This window comes from Lampris incognitus, chromosome 11 (genome assembly GCF_029633865.1).
Source record: "Lampris incognitus isolate fLamInc1 chromosome 11, fLamInc1.hap2, whole genome shotgun sequence".
Classification (NCBI taxonomy): Eukaryota; Metazoa; Chordata; class Actinopteri; order Lampriformes; family Lampridae; genus Lampris; species Lampris incognitus.
This window is the reverse complement of record NC_079221.1, coordinates 24,031,883-24,056,284: the sequence shown is the minus strand read 5'-3', so window position 1 is coordinate 24,056,284 and position 24,402 is coordinate 24,031,883. Positions and strand designations below refer to the sequence as shown.

At 42.6% G+C, this 24,402-nt stretch overlaps 2 protein-coding genes across 5 annotated transcripts in view; both read left to right on the top strand.

Annotated features, from left to right (window-relative positions):
- Positions 1-286: 286 nt before the first annotated feature.
- On the top strand, positions 287-21,577 carry si:dkey-3d4.3 (leucine-zipper-like transcriptional regulator 1). 4 transcript variants are annotated; one of them, XM_056289633.1, is made up of 9 exons: positions 395-614; positions 1,928-2,090; positions 3,566-3,758; positions 4,054-4,136; positions 4,797-4,875; positions 5,581-5,627; positions 15,456-15,576; positions 16,063-16,258; positions 18,594-21,577. In XM_056289633.1, the coding sequence occupies exons 3-9, from the start codon at positions 3,590-3,592 to the stop codon at positions 19,243-19,245; spliced, it is 1,347 nt and encodes a 448-aa protein (XP_056145608.1). In that variant the 5' UTR covers positions 395-614; positions 1,928-2,090; positions 3,566-3,589; the 3' UTR covers positions 19,246-21,577. The 4 variants fall into 4 exon arrangements, with proteins under 4 accessions (XP_056145606.1, XP_056145610.1, XP_056145608.1 ...); XM_056289631.1 differs by lacking the exons at positions 395-614; positions 1,928-2,090 and adding an exon at positions 287-329; XM_056289635.1 differs by lacking the exons at positions 395-614; positions 1,928-2,090 and adding an exon at positions 312-333.
- LOC130120851 (inhibin beta B chain-like) overlaps positions 21,434-24,402 on the top strand; it is an 11,854-nt gene continuing 8,885 nt past the window's right edge. Inside the window, exon 1 of the mRNA XM_056289636.1 lies at positions 21,434-21,451. Coding sequence (XP_056145611.1) covers positions 21,434-21,451 — 18 coding nt within the window. The remainder of the gene's footprint in view (positions 21,452-24,402) is intronic.

Genomic DNA, 24,402 nt, shown 5'->3' with positions numbered 1-24,402 from the left:
TCAGCCAAGGATGTCAAGAGATGGATGGTTCAAGTGTTTGGAGAAAGGTGACTTTTTTTCCTTATCATGAATTTAAGTTTAAGAGCTCGATGGTGGATTTAGGACGTTCATCCCGCGAGCGGCGCAATGAAGAAGATCTGTAGCGGTGACGACAGCGTACCCTCTTCCCCAACTCCAACACACCCTTCCTTCCTTCTTGCTTCACAGCGCGCTACACACAGGCACACGCACACGCACACGCACGCACATTATCACACACGCTCCTCCTCCTGCAACTATAATTACACATCGGAGGAAAAAAACCCCGAGTGGAGCCGCCAGACATCTCTGTAAGTTAGTAATTCCACTATGATTTCCTTCAAAACATGTTCTGGCATCTGTTTTCATTTGAAGCTAATCGACCACGTTTGACGGTTACGTGAGCTACCCCCCAAAAAACAAAAAAAACAAAAACAAAAAAGAAGTTGCGGGGTGCTTCACACTTCCGAGCTATCTTCGTCTAGCTGCGGTTATAACTTTCCTCACGACTCGTTGGTCGACTTACCGGAGCCTCCCGTTACCAGAGGAAACTCATCTGGCGACATAAGGCAGATAAGGCGTTTAACTTTGATTTGGTAAGCGTCAAATATGGGGGGGGGGGGGGCATTTAGCTGCGAAGTAACGGATCGCGTTCTTAATGTCAGACCATTTCACAGGCCATCGAATGAGCAAGATAGTTAGTTACATGCAATGTTATTGGCTAGCTGTGTCTCCACCAAGTCTTCACTCTAGTTGGATTAAACGACGTTTTGATAACTAGTATAGGAGGAAGCCCCGCATTATTTTCAGTTGCTAATAGCAATATTTAGGGAAAACCGTTGGGCCAATGAATGGCTTGTTGTTCCAAGTCGTGCAGAGGAAAATAATAGCCACGTTGGGTTTTTATTATACATCCTGTGACCTAAAAGGCGGCCAAACAATGAGTCTGTGTGTTTGATTATTTAAAGGGGAGTTAAGTTTCAAACGAAGACACACCACGTTTGGACCTCTGAGTTTATTTTACGCTGTTTTGTGTTACCCAGACCAAATTCTTGTATAACTGATATTAGATGACCAAGTATATCTGCATTCCTCATCTCAGATCGCAAACAATAGAAAATCCCTGTTTATTTTAGATAAGGATGCAGTATTTGTACAAGGCAGAGGTAGGTGTGATGGTACAATGGTAATACGCCCCACTGACATCAAAGATGTTTGCTCATCTGACCACTTGATGAGAAAACCACGGAGGCGCCAGAGTGTGTGTGTGTGGGGGGGGGGTACTATTGTTCAGCAAACCTTATAGCAGGCAATTGGTCCAAATTGGGTCACCGTCATTTTTTAAGAGTTAGTATGCTTTGTCTGAGGTGATAGCTAATGCAGGGTGAAAACTTGTATTCAAGATGTGTAGATAGAAATAGCAAAGCTTCTGCTGTTTTGTAGTTACAGCAGAATGATTACTGTTAACCTTGGTGGACTTATCTTGGCGGATAATTTGTAAGCATGTTGAAGTGAGCCACCTTCCTCTGCAAAATATTCCAGTTTCAATTTCTGATGTATTTCACTCAGATGAAATAAATCGTTATACACGTTTCTTTTTCCAAGGCCAAATAGGTTATATAACAGACTAAACAAATGTGCCCTTCACATAAATTTGGCCTGTAAGTGTTAGAGATTGAATCAGCTAACTGTTTGCTATAGGTTGACCTCTCCTAATGGAGTGTGATGTCTCAACTACTTTTACTCACATTCTGAGGTTCCTTTATCTCCTCATTTCTAGAGCTGAATGAATGCCTTAAACATTTGTTCTTCGTTCCACATGTGTGTGTGTGTGTGTGGGGGGGGGCGCGTGTGTGTGCATGTGTGTACATTGTGGTCTCTTTAAGTCTGCCTGTGTTTGCATGTGTAGAAGCTGGCAACATTATCACCTGAGAGCAGACTTCACTCCCAGTCCAAGACGACCAAGGTGTATCAGTTTAAAGAGGGAAAAGTCAGCAGACCTTTGTCAGGAGCTGGGACCCCACCATGTTGTGTTTAAGTTGATTTTATGAGTTGAAATTTAAATGAGAAAGGTAGGGTTTGACACAAATGTCAGCACTTGGAAAAGTTGCTGTTTTGATTAAAAATGTTGGTGTTCTATACCATCATGGACCTATTTTCACTTTCTAAGGTTGGGGCCAGGCTAATGTGTACAGGAGCACAATCTCTGCAGTCTTTATTTTCAATAACTGAGTTTCTAAATGCAAACAGATTTGAAGTTTGTTTGATAATCAAGGTTGGAAAGTCCAAACTTGTCACAACTGATGGCTGCATAACACAATAATCAGTTTCATGTGACAAAAGGATTCATTGAATTCACTGACAATCAGCAGTCCAAATGATCACCAATATTTCAGAACACAAGCTTGTTTAATTAACGAGAGGGTTCCCCCCAGAGTCATGCTTTACTCGCTATGTATAGCAAACACTTTACCCTGCTGACTCCGGGTCTTGCAGCAGCAGTCATGTGCTCTGTGGTCTGGAGAGTAACAGCCAAGCCCCCACAGGAGTCATTCTACAGCCATAACAATCATCCTGGTAACAGCCAAGGCTTGATGTGCCATGCGTCAGACATAATTAGTCTACACAATGTGACACCATCCTGTAATACTGTCAGTCTCAAGTGGCGGCGTGAAAGGTGCTGAACCGGAGGAGATACAGAGATACTATATCAGCTATCCTCATATGTGACAAGACAGCAGATCCTTTGCAGCAAGATACACTTTTCATCTTTTCTGTTCTCTCTGGGATTATGTTGCAAAGGAGAAAATCCAACTTTGGTTTTCAGCCTGATCGTGTGTAGTTATATGCACACTTGTAGTGTCGGGGCCATATCTCTACAGACATCCTGCAGAAGCAAGGCCTTTTGTTTAATAATGCAAGAGTACCTCTTCAATAAAATAACATGCATTTGTCTTTGGGGCATCGGTGACATTGAGACACACGTGCTGCTTAACATAGTATTACAATTCAGGCCCATCATTTAAATGTTGACCATTTCCCTGCATACATGTGTATACAAGCACAACTACTGTGTAATAAGAGACCTATCTACAGTTTCTTCCTCGGTGAGAAATTGTCAGGTTCTGCTCTTTGCGCTCTGTGCAGAAAACATGCCATATTCACTAAATTACTTTTTTCTCTTGTCAGTTTAAATATTCTTTAAAACTTCAGACATTCTTAGATTTCAATATACTGTTTTTCTTTTACTTGGCCATTTCACCTTTTTGAATAGGAGAGGTGAGAGTTATAGGGCAGATGGATTTGAAAGAGAGGGCAAGACATGCTGCAAAGGTCCTGGGCCTAGACATGCTACAAAGGTCCTTAGATAGTATTTTCTAAATAGTTTGACCTTCTCTTTGGTTTTACTTACACCAAACCTTTATATTCAGCGTTGTGTAAAATCTGTTGTGTTTTGAGCATCCCATCAAGTGAAATTCCCTGTACCTACAAACTTACTCATCACTAACAAAATAGTTATTAAGCTGTGCTCTGACTCTGCTCTCAGAAAACGCTCAGATGAGTGTGGAGAATGCCCACTATGAGTCAGAAGAGTCCCTGCCTGTGGACTCCGCTGCCCCAGGGCAGCCCGGCTCCATGTGACCGCTACAAGCATGCCTGCTGTACATACAGCGGGGACGTCTACGTCTTGGGTGGCAGAGACAGCAGCTGTCTGGGGGACTTGTGGCGATACACTGTGGGTAAGGGCCCCATGCAATAATATAATAATAAATAATATGTGAAAAAAATGTGTCATTGTTAAATGAATGAGGTCTGAAGCTGCACCTGTTTTTTAAATTGAGTGTGGCTTCCTTAGATTAAAATGACGATAATAATAATAAACCTAATTTGTGTGCAGCTGTATTAAAACGCTTTAACAATATAGAAATAAAACAAACTAAATAGAGAATGGCGGACACTGAGTTGTGTTTCATTTAACATTGTGACATCCTCCGTTGTCTGAGCTATTCTGACAGTTTCGTGTTCTTGTCGTAGCACTTAATGAGTGGACAGAGCTGGTCTGTACCAGTGAAGCAGCACCAGATGAACTTGAGGAGCACTCTATGGTGGCTCATGAGGTACAACCCCCGAGTATTTAAGTAACCTGTACATTTTTTAACAAGGTGTTTTGTTTTTCATTATATTTTTCACTTACAATGCATTGTTTATGGCACATTTATTGTTATTATTTATTTATTTATTTATTTATTTATTTATTATATTATTATATTTAGCATGTTTATTAGTTTATTGTCATTGTTTATTGGTTTATCGTTTATTATTGGTGGCGCGGTCACCTCGCAGCAAGGAGGTCCTGGGTTCGAGCCCCAGGGTTGTCCAACCATGGGGGTCGTCACGGGTTTTCCTCTGTGTGGAGTTTGCATGTTCTGCCCGTGTCTGCGTGGGTTTCCTCCGGGTGCACCGGTTTCCTCCCACAGTCCAAAGACATGTAGATAAGGTGAATCGGCCATACTAAATTGTCCCTAGGTGTGAGTGTGTGTGTGTGTGTGTGTGTGTGTGTGTGTGTGTGTGTGTGTGTGTGTGTGTGTGTGTGTGTGGGCCCTGTGATGGACTGGCGGCTTGTCCAGGGTGTCTCCCCGCCTGCCACCCAATGACTGCTGGGATAGGCTCCAGCATCCCCGCGACCCTGAGTAAGCATAAGCAGTTTGGTTAATGAATGAATGCATTGTTTAGTGTGGCGTGTCAACATTGCTACTTAAGATATTTGTCATTTTCAGGGCTTTCTGTATGTATTTGGAGGAATGTTGGATTCTGCATACACAGAATGGAGATGTCCCCTCTGGGTGTTTGACATTAGTAAGTTTTACTGTGGGGAAGCACACTTCGCATTACCAGTACTGTCAAAATAAATTGTCTGGCAACTCCAATCGGACAAAACTTGACCTTGGTCAGAGATTAAGACTGCAATGCATCCACAGCACTTTGAAAACAGTATGAAAAAGCAGTTCCATCTGGGAAACATCTCAAGAAATTTAATATTAGGTCTAGGACAGGGTGGTTATGAAAACTCCTATGTATCCTCAAAGCTCTGAAAATGTCATGGAAATTAACTGGCAATCTTTGTATTTTTTACATTCAAGTATCAATGTTAAATGATCTGGCAATGTTTGAAGAAATAGTTTCTCAAATGCTGTGATGCTTGTTGGAGGCTTAAACAAGATAAGTTACATTAAAATCATCAGAATCAAAAATGTAGAAAACATTTGACCATGTATCCTGACCTATTTGTCACGGGAATCGAGCTGTGGGTCGGGAAGAAACCCTGCCACTGTCAGTGAATTTGATTAGCCAACATATATTAGCAATACAGAAGTACAAATGGGACGGGTTTCATGCCCTTACAAGTGATAAAAATACCACAACATGTTAGCTCCTGTCCTCCTCATCATTATGCTGATCCTGCACTTTTCACAAGCAACGCCCATCAACACTTTACATAGCAGCCAGCTTCGATCCTGGCCTAACCTCTGTTTTCACTCTCCTTTTTTGCACGTGTTTTAGCCAAGCAGAAATGGATTCAGTGGCAGGGAAAGAAGAGCTCCCCCCAGGTACGTAATGCTCTGCTGACCATCAAAATGTGAGCTAATATGGAGGATTCATTTGGTCACAATTGAAAGTAAAAGTCCAAATAGAGAATTAAAAAAAGAGAACATTAAATAGATGATTATTTTACTCTACTGCTAGGAATAGTCAGGCCATGATTAAATGTTAAAAAGAAAAAAGGGAATTGTAAAAGCAAATTTAAAATGTAAAATGATGACAATTTGAAAATGTAAATTGACAGACAAAAGTGAAATTTTAAAATGCAAACGTTTAAATAAAAATGCTCAGATTGAAAGCTTAAATTGTAAAGATGAAATGAAAATGGCAATGGTGATAAGAAAAGGGAAACTTCAATTACGAAATTCTAAATGGGAAATGGAAAAGCTTAAATGGAAATGCTTAAATTGAAAACTTAAATGGAAAAAAACTAAATTGATTTATTTTGCATTTGCCCTTTCCCTTTAGACATTTGACATTTTAGTTTTGTCTGATCCATTTTGGCATTTAGTATTTACCATTTGACATTTTCAGTTTCATCTTTTCCATTTTCCTTTTGGCATTTGGCTTTTCAAGCTGTATGTAAATGAGGGGGAGTGGCCCAAAGGCTGGAGGGAGGGTCTGAAACAGCTGAGGCACAGAGGTACAGTTTGGTAAAGTTGGAAATCATGGCTGAGTGATTTCCGGGTTGATGGATCAGAAATGCGGTAATATTGAACAGTTTTCTGGCATAAACTGTACTTTGACTGTAACATCATGTCAACTAGTTCAGATGGAGATAATGGGAATGAAATGGATTGGATGACACCTAGGTCTATGAAGCAGAAAAGGGCTTTGAAAAAAAGAGATAGATGAGACAGAATGAGCAGTTGGTCGGTTGACAGTGAGGAAAAAGTTGGTAATACCAAAAAATCAAGAACCAGTCAGAATGAAAGGCAGATGATTATGGATCAAGCACAAGAACCGAGTGGAAAGTAATAACTGAATTCAATCAGGATGGTTGGCACTATCACCCGATTAAACTTACCAGAGCGATCGAGGAAGAGATCGGCAGAATCAAATACGCTAGGTTTATGAAAAACAAATTAATGTTGATACATGCATCTAGCAAACAACAGCAAGAAAAGATACTAAGAATGTTGTCACTGAAAGGGGAAAGGATGAAGGCTCATATCCCTGGAGCAATGGCAAAGTTGAGAGGAGTTATGCCAGGAGTCCCACTAAGTATGTCTATGGAAGATGTTAAAAATTAGATACTAGGAGGAAAAGTAATTGATGCCACAAGGCTTAAAAGTAAAAGGGATGGCTCACTGAAGGACACCCTATCAGTTGTACTTCAGTTTGAGAAACCCCCCCTAAATCAGTATAGATGGGATATATGAACTACAGTGTGAGGGACTACATTCCCAAACCACTCAGGTGTTACGCATGCCAAAGAATGGGGCAGACAGCACAGCAGTGTAAAGGAAAGCTAAGGTGCGCGCAATGTGGAGGCCAACATGAGTATGGAAACTGTGAAAAGGATGCCAAGGTTAAATGTCGTAACTACGGAGGAGAGCACAGTGCCCTGTAGTGCAGCGAGACGCCAGAGAAGTCCAAAAAGTTAAGATCATGCTTAAGATTAAGTTTCATATGCAGAAGCACTAAAGAAAGTAAGGGCGGAAGGAACAAACAACAGGAATGTTAGTGGAATGGCTCAAAGAAATGTGGTACAGATTTACATTAACACACATGAAAACTAGGCCCAAACTCAAGCCCCAATAATTACGCAAAGTGTTTGTGATCATAAATGTAAAGTTAACGAGGAAACACTAGTGGTGAACAAAGTGAACTTTGTGGCCTTCATCTGCCACACCATTAATGTTGCATCACAGATGACAAAGAAATGTGGTAGAATCAGGAACATTGTGGAGGCAGCAGAAAGCTTCCTTGATATGAAAGATGTAAAAGCAGACCAGATACATGCATTGTTGACAGAAACTTTAGTTGGAGAAAATGTACATGTTGTGGGTTGAGGTTATAATTATGGTACTCCACATACTACAATGGAATGCGAGAAGCCTAATAGCCAATGGGCAAGAATTTAAAAAGTATTTATATGAATTAGAAGTAGTTCCAGATGTAGTATGTGTACAAGAAACTTGGTTACGGCCTCAGTTAGATTTTGTGATCCCAGGGTTCAGTTCTATAAGATACGACAGAGCTAACAATCAAAATGGTGGAGGGTGTGCTACTTTTTTCAAAGATGGGTTGGCCTATAGGGAAGTTCCCTCCCCTGAGGATATGGTATGTATCGTAGTTGAAATGTGCAGCCCAAGGAAAGAAGGAAATATTAAGTTAATCAATTTGTATAATCCATGTAGAAATCCAACCAATGAAATGTTCAAGGAAATAGCAGGGACTGTATATAGAAAGGAAAGATGGTGTGGAGATTTTAATGCACACAGCAGCTTATGGGGTAGCAATCACACAGACAGTAATGGAAATATAGTGGAAGAATTGTTGGATGAAAGATCATTGGTCTGCCTTAACGATGGACAAGGTATGAGAGTAGATGTGAACAGGGGTTTAGTATCATGCTTGGATATCACAATGGTATCAGATTGTTTAGTGAATGCCTGCGAATGGTATGTATATAATGATTCAAGTGATCATTACTCAGTTCTCACTGTAGTAAACACAAATGTGTGTATACAAGAAGGAAGTACATTTATCAGGTGGTGCTTTGGTAAAGCTGACTGAGAGAATTTTAAGATATGTTGCAAGGAGTCAGCACGCTTGGTAACACTAGAAGGAAGCATAGAAGAATGCTCAACTCAAGTTTCAGAGCATAAATGCTGCAAATTTGTGTATACCAAAGAGAACAACACAGGGTAAGAAGAAAGTGGTGCCTTGGTGGAACGAGGAATGCAGCAGAGCTGTAAAAGAACGAAACCGGGCATTCAGAGCTTTGAAGAAAAACATGTCGCAACAGATTGTCATAGCATACCAAAGGAAAAGGGCAGTGGCTCGTAGGATAATTAAACATACAAAAAAAGAGGACATGGAGAGAATTCTGTCCCACCATTGGCAGAGGAGTAAAGTTCGGGGATGTCTGGTCCATGTTCAAGCAAATGAGTAGGAAAAGGAAGTCAGTTAAAAATCCAGCATTGGTTGATGGGGAGAGGCTGGGAATGTCTGAGAAAGAGAAGGCGGGTGTGTTAGGTTGGGCATTTGCTGCAGTACATAGTGGTGAGCACCTTGATGATTTCCATGGGCAGCAGAAAGAACGTGTACTCAAGAGAGAATGAGAATGTGAGGGAGAAGAGAGAGGATGAGATGTCAACTCTGGATGTAGACTTTACAATGTCAGAACTTAAAATAGCCTGACAAGATACGGGATATACAGCCCCAGGACAAGACCAGTTATGCTATGCCATGTTCCGGCAGCTGCCTGTGGAAACATTGAAGTTAGTGCTGAGAACATTTAATAAAATCTGGAGGGAGGGAATGCTGCTGAGTTTTTGGAAAAGGGCAGTCATATTACCATTCATCAAGCCAGGGAAGGATCCTGCTAATCCTGGTAATTATAGGCCCATAGCACTGACGTCTCACTTATGTAAATGGTGGAGAAGATAATAGTTCATAGGCTATCACATGTACTGGAACAAAGAGGGTTTCTTAGTAGTTTTCAGAGTGGATTTCGAAAAGGACAATCCACAATAGATGCTCTAGTTGGAGTAAATAATGAGGTGGAAAAGACACTGAAGATGAAAGAGTTGATGACAATAGTATATTTTGAAATTGAAAAGGCATATGATTCTATGTGGAGGGGTGGGTTGCTTATCAAATTAAGTAAAATGGGTATTGGAGTGAGGATTAATAATTGCATTATGGACTTTTTAACCAGCAGGAAACTTAAAGTCAAGGTTGGAGCAGAGGTATCGAAGGATTATGAAATAGAAAATAGTATTCCCCAGGGGAGTGCAATCAGCCCTCAACGTAATGATTAATGATATATTTACAAATCTAGATGGATGCATCAAATCAGCGCTATATGCAGACGATGGGGCCATATGGATGAGGGGAAGGAATGTACCATATGTGTTAAAGAATATAGGGAAAGTAATAGAGAAAGTGGTCATATAAGTGGGGGTTCAAATTGTCAACAAGCAAGTCTTGTTACATGATGTTTACAAATAAATGCAAGATTGATGCTGAGAAGTTAACATTATATGGTCAGCCTATGGCTAGATAGCAAATATACATGGAGAGTACATATTAAACACCTGGAAACAAAATGCAAAAATGTATTACGAGCTGTGGCTGGCTGTGACTGGGGGGCAGATAAACAGTCATTACTTGACATTTATAGGGTGGTTATGAGGTCAACTATAGATTATGGATGTATAGTATACGGAGCAGCAGCAGCAAAGACATCATTGCAAAAAAGAGGATAGACTACAGTATAGAGCACTACGAATATGTATTGGAACTATTAAGTCAACCCCTAGTAATGCAGTACTAATAGAAGCAGGAGAGACACCACTGGAGTTAAGAAGAGAGAAACTCAAGTGGGGAAGAAAACCTTACGAAGAAGACGTTACAGGATTGTTGGGAATATTCCAAGTTCCAGAGGTATGGGTTTGGGTGGGCAAGAGACGAAAGAGTGAGGACATATGGAATGGAGGCCTTAGAGTTCACCAGGTCCACCCCATTTAGCAGCGTACCCCCTTGGTTGTTCCCAGAAGTAAAGATAGACATGAGTGTTCTGGAAAAGAAAAGAGAATGGCGAATGAATGAAGTGGGAATTAAAACAAGTGTATACCTGAGTAATAGTTACCACGGTTATATCAAAATCTACACAGATGGTTCCAAGAGCAAACAGGAATGTGTGGGAATTGGTGTGTACGTCCCTGAGTTTAAAATATCTATTTCCAAAAGAATATCTGACCAGTTATCAGTATATACAGCAGAAATAGTGGCAGTCATTATTGCATTACAGTGCGTTGAAGAGGCCAGACCTGATAGGGTGGTGATATGTACAGACTCAATAGCAGTCTTGGAAAGTATACAGCCAGCAAAAACTGTCAAAGACGACTTAATCATCGAAATTTACCATAATTTGCTAAGACTACACAGAGGTGGTATAGACACAAGTTCTGTTGGGTACCAGCACATGAGGGACTGAAAGGGAATGAGTGTGCAGATAAATTAGCAAAGACGGCATTGCAAAAAGAAATAACAGTATCAGTTCCACTTGGAAAAGGAGAAGAAAAAGCAGTGATTAAGAGGAAATGAATGGAGATATGGCAGAAAAGGTAGGAGGAAGACCAGAAAGGAAGGGGGTATTACAAAATACAACAATCTGTCATAACAAAGAATTATAAAGAAAGGAACAGAAGGGAGGAGATCATCGTAACAAGACTAAGATTGGATCACATAGGACTAAATAGCACTTTGTTTATCATGGGGAAAAGGGACAGTGATAAGTGTTAGAACTCTGAAGTTAAAAGAAAACACTGAACATGTAATATTACATTATAACATGTAAGAAGTGGAAAGAGAAAGGTTACAGGATAAAGTCCGATAGGCAGGATGGGAGTGGAATCTGATGGAGATACTGGGAAAAGAAGGAGAGGGAGAGGGGATTAAAATCACCAAGAAGGCACGCTTTACTTTTTTAAGTGCCACAAGGTTGGTGGATAGAATTTAATAGGGTAAGAGGACATGATGTTACACACTCTTGTACAGTTGGTGCCAGTATGCACCTTAAAAGTTGTTTGCGATCGGCCAGTAAACCGAGAGAAGAAGAAGAAGAAGAAGTTGGAAACATATTCAGAGATTCGAACTCCCCAGATCAATAACTCATAAGCCAAACGTTAAAACACAAGCATTGCCTCTTTCCTTGCATAGTGAGGTAGATGATGAGTTACAGCCTAATTTTCACCAAAATGAGCCGTCCTCCAAGCTGGACAAATAACATTGGTCTCTATGTACAGCCGACTGTGAGATGAGTGCACAGGGACCATCTAAAAAGTGCAGCATCGAAACGAGATGCTACAAAAATATTCAGTAACTTCACTCTTATACGGTGTAGTGTCCTTAAAAATCACTTCACACATCAATGGTCTCCTGTTAGTTATACTTAATCAGAGGTGTTGCCGGAGCTTCCTCTCAACTGATTTATGTGGACATGGTCATCCTACCTGTTACCACATAAATCAGCTGACAGGAAGCTTCAGCAACATTTCTGATGAAGAGTGCAGGCTTTGCAGTTGGAACATGTCAGGTAAAAAAACAAAAAACAAAAACCTATTGTCTTTATATAAGAAGTCAGTGAACTAACCATGTAAAGAAGTATGCATGCCAATGTCTTTCCACAGTTTAAATGCTTTCTTCTTTACATTAAAGTGAAATTATGAATTTATATGCCGAGCATCTTTTTTAGCACGCTTATAATAAACCATAATATTACCTTTATCTTGCACATCTCAGTTCTATTACAGTCGCAAGTGACAATTCCATCAGGCGAGGCTCCCATGTATGGCCACTTGGGATTCAGCCAGAGACCACTTTCCATACTGGAGAAGCCCTCGTGCTCCAGACCCATCAGCTTCTCATACTTTCTTCTAGCATGTGCCTCATGTTTGCATCCATATCTGTAAACAGTACACAGAAACAATAAACAAAAATGAAATGGTAATTTAATATTTAGTGTTGATTTGGAAACTTTAAAGTGGGTCAGTATTGTAGGCAACATTATTACGGTTCAATGGTTCAAATATTGACTATTATCCTAACCCTTCTTAGCCTATACCCGATATTGACCCTTGTGCTAGTCTTACCCAAAATCTCACCTCTGTCTGGGTAAAGAGTTGGCCCGTTGTTCCACGGCCAGGACAGAATCCGCATTGTTCCTCCTGGATCCAAGGTTCGACAATCGGTCGGAGCCTCCTTTCCAGCACCCTAGAGTAGACTTTCCCAGGGAGGCTGAGCAATGTGATGCCCCGATAATTGGAGCACACCCTCCGGTCCCCCTTTTTAAATATGGGAACCACCACCCAAGTCTGCCACTCTACAGGTACTGTCCTCGACCTCCACGTGACACTGAAGAGGCGTGTCAGCCAAGACAGCCCAACAGTGTCCAGAGCCTTCAGCATCTCAGGGCAAATCTCATCCACACCCGGTGCCTTGCCACTGAGGAGCTTCTTAACTACCTCAGAGACCTTTGCCAGGGATATGGACAGGGCTTCCCCTGAGTCTTGAGACTCTACCTCCTCCACTGAATGGATGAGTGTTCTTTCCACCCCTCGACAATATCCCCAGTCCAGGTCAACAGGTTTGCCAGAACTTCCTTGTGGCCAACCGAAAGTCCTCCTCCATAGCCTCGCTGAACTCCTCCCACACCCGAGCTTTTGTGTCTGCGGCTGCTGAAGCCACAGCCCTTCTGGCCTCCCGGTACCTGCCTGCTGCTTCAGAAGACCCCTGGCCCAACCAAGCCCGAAAGGCCTTCTTCAGCCTGACGGCTTCCCTCACCGCCGGTGTCCACCAGCGGGTTCTTAAGTTGCCACCTTGACAGGCACCGAAGTTCTTATGACCACAGCTCCTGCCTGCTGTATCTGCAATAGAGGCTTTGAACATGGCCTACTCAGACTCTGTGTCCCCAGCCTCCCTCAGGATACACAAGAACTTCTTCCAAAGGTGGGAGCTGAAGACCTCACAGACAGGGGCCTCTGCCAGATTTTCCCGGTTCACCCTCGCTATACGTTTGGGTTTGCCAGGTCTGTCTAGCAGCCTTCCCCGCCATCTCCGCCAGAATTGGATGGACATTTAGAATTGAATAGACATTTCTTTATTAACCACAAATGTGAAATTGTATTTTGCACAGTTTATCTGTAGTTGCGCACTGGTGATAGATTTAAAACGATAGCTACAAGCAACACCACTAACACTTAAATCAGGGTTAACAGTTACACAAAAGACAGGCGAACGTAAATAACTTGCTGCTATTGCAATAAGCTGCAATGACTTCTGCACCTTCTTTCACAATGATCCATGTCTTTAGTGATGTTTTACCGCACCTTTCAGAGTGGTTAGCCTAGTAACGTTAAGGAAACAACCGTAATGCTAACATCAACAGGCGCCATGGCATTGAATGTTTGTTGCTAGGTTAATCCACAGGACAATAAAAGAAAAGCCACTCACCCTGGCAAAAAGAAAAAATTACCGTTATTGTGGAGCACCTTGGCACCTTTTGTATGCTTTCATTTGTTTTTTTGTTTGTTTTTTTTTTTTTGTTATTTGGATTTTTTCCCCCCTTTTCTCCCCAATTGTATCCGGCCAATAACCCACCCCTTCCAAGCCGTCCTGGTCTCGGCTCTACTTCCTCTGCCAATCCGAGGAGGGCTGCAGACTAACATGTCTCCACCGATACATGTGGAGTCGCCAGCCACTTCTTTTCACCTGACAGTGAGGAGTTTTGCCAGGGGGACGTAGCACGTGGGAGGATCACGCTATTCCTCCCAGTTCCCCCTCCCCCCGAACAGGCGCCCCGACTGACCAGAGGAGGCAATACTGCAGTGACCAGGACATATACCCACATATGGCTTCCCACCTGTAGGGACGCCCGACCAAGCCGGAGGTAACATGGGGATTTGAACCGCCAATCCCCATGTTGGTTGCTACCCAGAGGCCCCTTCATTTGTTTTCTTGAATAGAAGGATGAACGGGAGGACAATCGCTCCTCTTGATAACATAAGGATCACGTCCAACATATCTTGTTATTTTCTTTTTATACCTTTCTCTTGTAATATTGTTTAAACTAGCACAGTACAGGCTTTCCTCCATCTCGTCCTTTCTGCTTTTCACTTCCTGCCCTCCATCTGAAGTTCAAATGTCATCGGAATCACATGGCTGCAAACAATGTAATTGTGGTTGTAGCTGTGCTGTGGATCCAGGTCAAACCCACCAATAGAAACTCTTTTCTCATCCATCAGTGTAGATCCCGCCCATTACGTCCAGGTCAACTTGCAAGCAAAACTTTTTCACTGGCAACCACGGAGGACTGATAAGCAATCAAAATGTTTTGTGACGCAAATAAGAGGCTTGCTTCAAAGGCAAAATTCTCATGTCTGTGACCAAAACCAACAAAACTGTAACGGATAATTTATTTGCAATCCAGATACTTTTATTATCAGTTCATATGTTTTTACTTACAAACTTTATTCTTGATTGCAGTGGGAGAAATATGATCTCACAACAGTTTTTTATGATTGCATTAAAAAGACACAAAAATAACTTCATAGGTTACTTCTAGCAGTAGAGTGAAATAATAATCTATTTACTTTTATCTTTTAATTCTCTATTTGGACTTGTACTTTTAATTGTGACCAAATAAATTGTCATTAATAACCCATATTATAAAGCCCTTTCCTCTTTCTAGACTCTTTGAAAAAACTGCCCAGACAATGCACACACACACACACACACACACACACACACACACACACACACACACACACACACACACACACACACAACATCAAAAGATCAGGATAATCTGTTCTCCCAGAGGTCATTTCCTCCATGCTTAAGGCATAGTAGCAGTCTAACACTTATATACCTTTTACAGGGGTCAGTGATAGATATAACTCTGTGTGTGTGTGTGTGTGTGTGTGTGTGTGTGTGTGTGGTACGTACGTGTAATTTGTGTGTGTCTTTGAGAGATTTGTGTTTCAGCTGTGCGTATGTGTGTTTGAGTTCTATGTGTGTGTGAGGTCTATGTGTACATATGTGATCTGTGCATTTGTTTGCATATGGTGTCTTTACATCCATGTCTGTGTTTCTGCACCCAGTCCCAGATGCCAACCAACAGAAAGGGCCACAGCGCCGTGGTCTTTGGCTCTGCTATGTTCGTTTATGGAGGATACATAGACATGAGAGGATCGACGCAGGAGTTTTGGACTTTAGATTTTGGTGAGTCTGAATTCACAATTGTGTGTTCAGTTGTGTACAGTAGCATAGTCTTCACTTGGGGGGGGGTTGTCTTATTTGTTAGAATAAGAAGAAATACACTGTTGGGTTAGAACACTAACAAAACATGACTACAAACACGCACTATGTATCTTAACAATACCCTATTCAAGGCAGGTCAAAAGGGTAGGCTTGAACTAAATGAGAGTTGCTAAAGAGTGGCTGTTAGCCGTTGAAATGTTTGTCATTTACCAGTGTGATTTAATACTAATAACGTCATAAGGGAATACTTAATTTATTTCTGCAAGAGGGTTCCTCATTCAAGTTGCCCTCCACAGGGTGTCTGAAATTTTTTACGATTTTAAATATGTGCTCTGTGTCAAGATTAAATGCTTTTATGGCATTTTAAAAAATATTTGTTTGTGTGTGCCTGTGTTTATATTCACCCTTGTGTGTGTGTTTATATGGATGCATGCATGCACCCAACAGATACCATGGCTTGGTCTCTACTGGACAGTTCCCAGCAGGTTTCAATGGGACCTGGTCCCGGCCCTAGACACTGCCACTCTGCTGTGGCTTACCAAGATTGCATGTACCTGTTTGGGGGCCTGAGAGGCCTGCGGGAGCAGAGGGACTTGTGGATGTGGAATTCAACCAGCCACACCTGGAGTTGTCTTAAAGCCATGTGAGTACTGCCATCACCATTGGGTCTTAGTTTCCTTGGCACTGTTAGTCCATTTGCAGTCAGTAATGTTTTGTTGTTTTACTCAAAAAGGAGTTGTTGAACACATTTGAAAAGGAGTAAAGTGGAAACCGTTTATTCGGAAGATAGGTGAGTGAGAATCGCTGTTCAGGAAGATGCTTTCCGCTACATGGGAATATACTGTTGAGTCTTCAAGACTTCCCAATCCAGGGTTTTGGAAAGTGTGGTGGGGTCTTGCTAAATGGGGCACCTTTGATGGAAGGTGCCCACTTCATAACCCCGACTACCCTCTTAACATCCAGCCCTGGTAGCTAAACATCCATTCGCTACAAATAGTCTTAGTATATTGAGTGAGGGCTTGTACAACCAAGCATTGAGCTTGTGAGCAAAATGTCACGTGTTCACAGCATTTTAAGGGGAGAAAGTTCTTGAGAATACACTCCCCTTCACAGCTGTTGAGTTGCCCCCAAGCATCACACCCCTAAATGCTCTTCTGGAGCTGCTTCATGGTCACAGTCATTCGAAGAGGGCTGTATTACACTGGGCAGCTCCCAAGTAGATTGAGCGGTACTGTGTGAGAGTGAAGCAGGACGTTGCTGTTAAACAACGTACTTGGTCAGGCAGTTTTCCCTGGAAAAACAGCAGTATCAAAACAAATAAAAACATAGCACCTAGTTTGTAGGTCAAATGAATGGATTTTTTTTTAACATCCTGACTCTAAAGAGGCACATATCTCTTGGATTATGTCTTGAGCTCATGCCCAAAGAAGTGAACCGTGACAAGACTCCAAATGGAAATAGCACGTGAAAAAGTATTTACATGAGTTTTTCTTCATCCGAAAACCCCCGCCAACTTATTTCCGTAATCAGCTTACGGTAATGGGTCCTGCATGAACATACTACTGACCAATTTAGCCATTCCAAATTAAAGATTTCTGCAAAATGTTTTCTCTGTTCTCGTGTTACTGCTCTGAGTGAGGCTGGACTTCATTGGAGCTGGCTGACAGCAGGCAGTCCCATGTCACCTGATGTACCAGAAGAATTAGGGAGACACTTGCAGCAATTAGGTCTTCAACCCCATTCCAGCAAGACAGTTTGTTACCAATGCTTGCATTTTGGATATGCAAAGAAACTCAGCAACAAACGGGCAAGATTATAGAACACAGAAAACTTTACAAGCGCAAAGTAATTAAGATTAGATACAGAAAGATTAAAGTCAACTTGCAGCTTGGCGTTTTCTGTAATCCAGCATTCTGGATTTGCCTAATTTAATAATTAAAGCTGCATTAGGGAATTTCTGCCCATTGATAGACAAAGCAGCACGCTGATTTAGAGGACTGCGATTCCCAAAATTCTGTTTCATGTTGTTTGAATGGCTTAAGAAAACAATCATGGATCATGGCTTCTAACAACTGACTTCTCATATTTTTCATTTGTGTATAACCAACAAAACAAATTAATCAGTTTCATTTTAAATAGTAGAAATATAACGTACAAATTAGACAAATGCTAGTCTATAAATGCGTTAAATATGTCACTACCTATGCTCCAGCAAAGATTTCGCTTAAAAGCGTGGGACGTGCTCAGCAATTGACAAATTGGCAAATCCAAGTTTTATTTTTATTTGTTTATTTTTTTTATTTCAATTAAAAGGTAATATTTTACCATAAAACCATTCCCTCATGCAGCTTTATTAGAATAATAATAATTTCTAAAAAAAAACGAGAAACAGGCAAACAATCTCTGGTTCATCCTCAAGAAAATCAGAATATGCCGTTTTGGGCATGTACAGCTGAACCATGTGATTTCTACCTGATGCTGCCATTGCTAGCAGAGCACTAGCCCTCACTGATCACTACTTAGTAGGGTTGGGTTTTTTTACGTTGCCTGGGAAACACACCACTGTCAATCAGTAGGCGATCAGACCATGCCCATAAAGTCCTGATTAGGCGGATTAGTTGAATCATTAAATTTTTTCTCCCAGTAGGTTGTGTGGTAAGCTTGATGTTTTTTTTCTGTAGCTTCTTTTCATGACAGTCTCAATGGGGAATAAAAAATAATTAAAAAAAAAATGTTTAAACCAGATGGAGTATCGACAGTTTGTAACTAATCAGAACCATTTCAGTGATGTGTGCAGAGAGCTAGTTCACTTTTTTCTCTCCCTCTTACACACTATGGTATGACTCACATGCAGGCTCAGTGAGCCATACCTCATTTGTGTCACAGCAGAACATCACTCAGACCAAAACAATAATACTAACACTGTATTGTTTTCTGTGTTCCCTCCTGCCCATCATTCCTATGGATATTCTCTACAGGTCAGGACCCTCCAAACTGGTGGGCCACTCAGCTGTGGCATACAAAGACAGCATGCTCGTGTTTGGGGGAGGTGAGAGCCAGAGCTGCCCAATGAACAGTCTGTGGAGGTACAGCTTCACCACCCTCAACTGGGAGAGGCTGGCCGTGCTCCCAGGTTCAAACCCTCCTCCCAGGATCCACCACTGCTGTGCTGGGCTGGGCCCCAGCTACCAGGCCCAAACCAGCCCGTCCTACTCAGTCTCCCACGGGGCAAGCTCCAGACCCCAAACCGGGCTGATGGACAGCAAACTCAGGCCCTTTAAAAACAAGTGCTTCCCATTGCCACTCACCTACTTGGGGACAGAGGGTGCCATAGAGCTTGAGACTTTCAGCTCAGACAAGAGCTGCGGAGCCAGTTCATACACAGATTCTACTGGGGTCGACTACAGCAATGGGAGCTTGACAGGGAAAGACGCCCAGCGGATCAAGAGCTGTCTTACCTTTGAGAACCAAGCATTCAGTAAAAAGTGGAGCTATGATGAGGAGGACTCGGTCGACATAGAGGACAGTATAACCCAACATTTACCAGATCTGCTGCTGGTGCTGGGGGGGAAACCTCTGAACAGACACATGGCCATTTCTGTATGGCAGATGACTCTGACTGATTCATGAATACATAAAAGAAATATGGATACTTCCACAATTAAATGTGACAATTGAAGTAACATGACAATTTAATTTCTACACACTAAAAAAGAAAAAAAAACCTAAGATTTGCCTTATATTTTCAGTTGTAGAAAAACCTAGTTCAGCTCTTGATGATAATGCTGGCACAAAGACATGCTCAAGGTGGTTATATTTCATAACATGCTGACTTAATGTCAATGTTGACTTACTTGATATGAATGAATATAACCCAACACCTTTCGTAAAAGGGATTTAATGTGTCCATGCTGAGTACATTAGCAAGAAAACAGGTGTAGGTAAGACTGATTCATTTATTTTTGTATCGTCTACATCAGTTGGCAAACTGCTAGGACTTTTTTAGGATGTAAGCATGTTGGTTGAAGCATATTTTTGGTACTACTGTCAGACTTGATTCAACTCCTTTGGATAATGATGAGCCAAAACATTATGACCACTCACAGATGACCCAAATAACATTGATCATCTCCTAACAAGGGTACATGTCAAGGTCTGGGTTGATTATATGGTAAGTGAACAACCAGTTTCTAGTAGTCAACATGTTGGATGCAACAGGAGTAAAGACCTGAGCGACTTTGGCAAGAACCGAATTGTTATGGCCAGACGACTGGGTCAGAGCATCTCTGAAATGGCAAGGCTTGTGGGGTGCTCCCGGTCAGCAGTGGTGAGTACCTACTGACAGCAGTCCAAGGAGGGGCAAACCACAAACCAGCAACAGGGTGTTAGGCACCCAAGGCTCATCGATGCACAAGGGCAACGAAGGCTATCCCGTCAGGTCCAAACCAACAGAAGGTCTACTGTGGCACAAGTCACAGAAAATCTTAATGATGGTTACAGGAGGAATGTGTCACAACACACAGTGCACCGCACCCTGCTGCATATGAGGCTGCATAGCTGCAGACCGGTCAGAGTGCCCATGATGACCCCTGTTCACCATCGAAAATGCCTACATTGGACATGCGAGTGTCAGAACTGGACCTTGGAGCAGTGTAAGAAGGTTGCCTGGTCCGATGAGTCCTGTTTTCTTTTGGATCATGTGGATGGCTGTGTATGTGTGCACTGTTCACCTGGGGAAGTGATGGCACCAGGATGCACTGTGGGAAGATGACAAGCCGGTAGAGGGAGTGTGATGCTCTGGCCAGTGGTCTGCTGGAAAACCCTGGGTCCGGCCATTCATGTGGAAGTCAATTTGACAAATACCACCACCTACCTAAACATCGTTGCAGACCAGGTACACTCCTTCATGGCAATGGTATTCCCTGATGGCAGTGGCCTCTTTCAGCAGGATAATGTGCCCTGCCACATTGCACACATTGTTCAGGAGTGGTTTGAGGAACATGATGAAGTGTTCAAGGTGTTGCCCTGGCCTCCAAATTCTCCAGATCTCATCCGATTGAGCATCTGTGGGATATGCTGTACCCACAAGTCTGATCCACGGCGGCTCCACCTTGCAACTTACAGGACTTGAAGGATCTGTTGCTAATGTTTTGGTGCCAGATACCACAGGACACCTTCAGGGGTCTTGTAGAGTCCATGTCTCGGCGGGTCAGCGCTGTTTTGGCAGCACGCGGAGGACCAACAGCATAATAGGCAGGTGGTCAAAATGTTTTGGCTCATCAGTGTATATTTTATTTTGAGTTTGTGTTGTAGCGAGTTTTTCAATTAACAGAATATTTCCTTTTTCCACTATTTTAATAAATGGCGACAAAGGGAAAGTATTAGCCACAGGCACAAACTTGTTTTGATAATTACTGGACTTTCTTGACTCTTTCACTGGAATCCTCGATCGTGTACATAACGAAAATGTGAAACAGCACTCGGGAGCGTATCTTGCTTCCATAATGTAAGTAAGACAGGATATGGGGGGGGGGTGATTTAATCTTTCAGGATTTGATTGGATCATGCAAATCATTTTATGGTATTAGTTGGAATGTTGCTTTGTCCACCCACTCAGACTTGGTGATGCAATCACATAAACATGGCTGTTTTAGAGGAAGTTTAAATTGATTAGATTTTGATGCTAAATAAGTAGAAAAATTGAATTTTTGTTTTTTTTTTCTTTCTTTTTTTGGCGCGGGAGTTGAATAGATGCATAATACGACCGGGGAAAATAAGCTAACAAGGTAAAGTGAGTTTTCATTTCACGTTGTCTTTAATGGAAACCCTTTCTGTAGTTCCTATTGCGTCAGTTTAGAATTTCCAATTAGTATTTATGCATTAACCTACTGTGTGTGTTGACATAATGCATCTTTTCCTTCCAGGCCAATACTTGAAAGTTTTGCATAATAACAATTAAAAACCTGGGTAAAATTTGACTCTGATTATCTAAGTAGCTGTAGACCAATGCCGATTTATGAATGTGGCCCATGTGTGTGTTTTTGGCCAAACAGCTGGGTCATACTCTAAGATGAGCCTTTAAAATTCCTACCAGAAAGGACAGAAGTCCCGGCCACTAACCAACTAGGTAAGAGAGGTGGTTTGAGTTGGTGTTGGTTAGGATCTGGGAGGGTCTTTTACCCGGTCTAGTTTAGCTATCAAGCAATGACCCCGAATCTGGAAGAGTTACTTGGTTCCCTTCCGTCGCGAGGATATTGTGAAAGTAGCAATGTGGCCTGAACTCCACACGGTGGCGCCAGATAACATTGTCAAAGAGCCCGGTATATTATAGCCTACTTCAGATGTGTATCAGACTCAGATTTCTTGGCCATGTGGGTTGGACGCAAGTCCATGAACACTGGCATGGCATCCAGTGCTTTACCTGTGCCCCTGTCCATAGGGTCAGTGGTGGAGTCAGGAAGGGCATCCGACATGACATTTTGCCAAATCAGTATGCGGATTGCAATACCATACTGGATCGGTCGACGCCTGGGTTAACAACGGCCATCATTGGTGCTGTGCCCTCCTCACATGGTACCGATGGAAACTATCAAACCCACCGTGGCGACCCCTGAGAAACGGAACAAGCCGAAAGAAGAAGGTTTGCACACACACACGGACTTTGACTCCAGTTTCACGGCTCTCTGTGTACTTCACATAGAATAACAACACCACAACACAACAAACAAATAACGCATGCCAGGTCACTCGGATCAGGGGAAAGCAACATGAAAACTGATCTGAGTAGAATATGTGTTCTTTATCCGATTAAAACAATTATGTTGACAAATACATTGGCTATCAAAACATCTAGAAATGGTAACTAGGGCCCGGTTGTAAGGCCTATCTTGCAAAAACGAAATGTCATGTTATTAAAGGTAAGGACTTCAAAAAAAACTAAAAAAAAAAACCCTCTAAATATGCTGTTATATTGCTAAGTAGATGGCATTTCTCAGTGATGCAGCCAGACACTTGGTGTGTGGGCCGCGCCGAGGTGGCTGTGCACAGAAAGTACACTAATGATGCAGCAGGTTACCCAGGATGACCCAACCATTCACTGCTCCTGCACCTTCATCCGTTTGGCCTACTGACCTATATCACTGTTTCCCCCACATCTACACAAGCCCTTACTATTTTTAAACACCTTGCTGTGATATCTCTTGGGTACAGTTTCACCCCCCGCCTCGTTTGGCAACATAATGTGGCACTATATATATGTGTGTGTGTGTGTGTGTGTGTGTGTATATATATATATATATATATATATAGAGAGAGAGAGAGAGAGAGAGAGAGAGAGAGAGAGAGAGAGAGATATCTATATATAGATATATAGATATAGATATATCTCAACACAGATATAGGAAAAAAAGATTTTAATCCATTGCAGTACAGGCCTGTTTCGTGCATCTTGCACTCATCAGCTGATATATATATATATATAGCCTGCTTAAGGACAGAGAGAAGGCCCAGTTATTCTGCCTAAATGAGATTTATATTCTTGCAGAACGGGGTAACAATTGAACGGTCTTGTTCTATTATGTAATGACGGGCTGCTTTCTAAAGATGGCGTAATTTCATAGCATTGTAAGGGTGCCAACCCCACAGCAGGCACTAAGCTTCTACAATTCGATTACTTCTGATCTAATTTGATCTAATCTTATATCTTTTTACAAGGCACAAATCAACGGCCGGTATGTGCGTGTTCCTCTCTCTTCTTTGTGTGTGTGTGTGTGTGTGCGCGCGCGCGCGTGCCTGTGTGAAAGAGAAATAAAGAAAAGTGCGAAAACCTGTTATTGACAGCGGCACGCGGAGCAGCCTAAAACTGCGTTAGAAAAGAGCTCTGGGTAGATGGTTCACCATCAACATCTTCACCAAACATGTCTGCACATTTGTTCTGGCTTCTAATGGTGTTCCAGGTCTCCCTGGACCCTTCCCCGGCACGACGAGGCACATAAAGGAAAAGGGTCAACACCCCGCGCAACAGAAATACGCGTCCTCGGCATGCGGAGCGCACCCTTCGCGGGACCCTGCAGACTTGTGTCACCACTTTGGGAACTTTGCTCCGTCGGCAACTGGGGGAGCCGTAACAACTCTTTGAGGCGTAGTAGTCTGCAAACTAATCCCTTGCGTCCAGTTGGTGGAATTCCCCACGTGGTTTCCACTCCTGTATAAAAACTTTGGGTGCGCGGTTCCCCCCGTGTCGTGACTGCAAACGAGAAACCAGATCCGACTGAGCAGCATCTTCCCCGGACGCACGGAGCCCCCAAGCCTCGCGTCGGGGCGCATCGGATGCGCTCACGCAACACGCAACCTCCAGACAAAGGGCACGGGAGTCGCCGAGCGCAAGTTTGCGAGCCGGAGCTGACGAAACTGGACTCCCTCCCCCCCTCCTCCTCCTCCTCCTCCCTCCCCCCTCAAACTGTGCATCAGATGCATTTTGAACGGCACCGACGCATTTCGACACGGAGCGTTCAGACTCAGCCAAGTGCCATCGGCGGTCCGTCTTTATTTGTTGGAGAAGGCTTCGTCCGAGCAGGCTGTGTGGCATGACAGCGTTGTGCAACGGCGCTGTGACAACCACCACCCCTGGAAGTACGTCCGCAGTCAAAGAGACAAAACCCGTATTTTGTGACAAAAAGCATGGCCGGATAACAAGTTCAGTGCATAATGACTGGAGATATTTAGCTGTGCTCTCGTAATAGCGCTGATACAAGCCCGCGGTCCTTGGGAATACAAAGGTGAAATGGT

Coding starts and splice junctions, on each gene's coding strand:
- si:dkey-3d4.3 (XM_056289631.1), top strand. CDS start 3,590: ATGCCCACTATGAGTCAGAAGAGTCCCTGCCTGTGGACTCCGCTGCCC. Junction 5,628..15,455: donor GAAAGAAGAGCTCCCCCCAG/GTACGTAATGCT, acceptor TTCTGCACCCAG/TCCCAGATGCCAACCAACAG. Junction 15,577..16,062: donor GTTTTGGACTTTAGATTTTG/GTGAGTCTGAAT, acceptor TGCACCCAACAG/ATACCATGGCTTGGTCTCTA.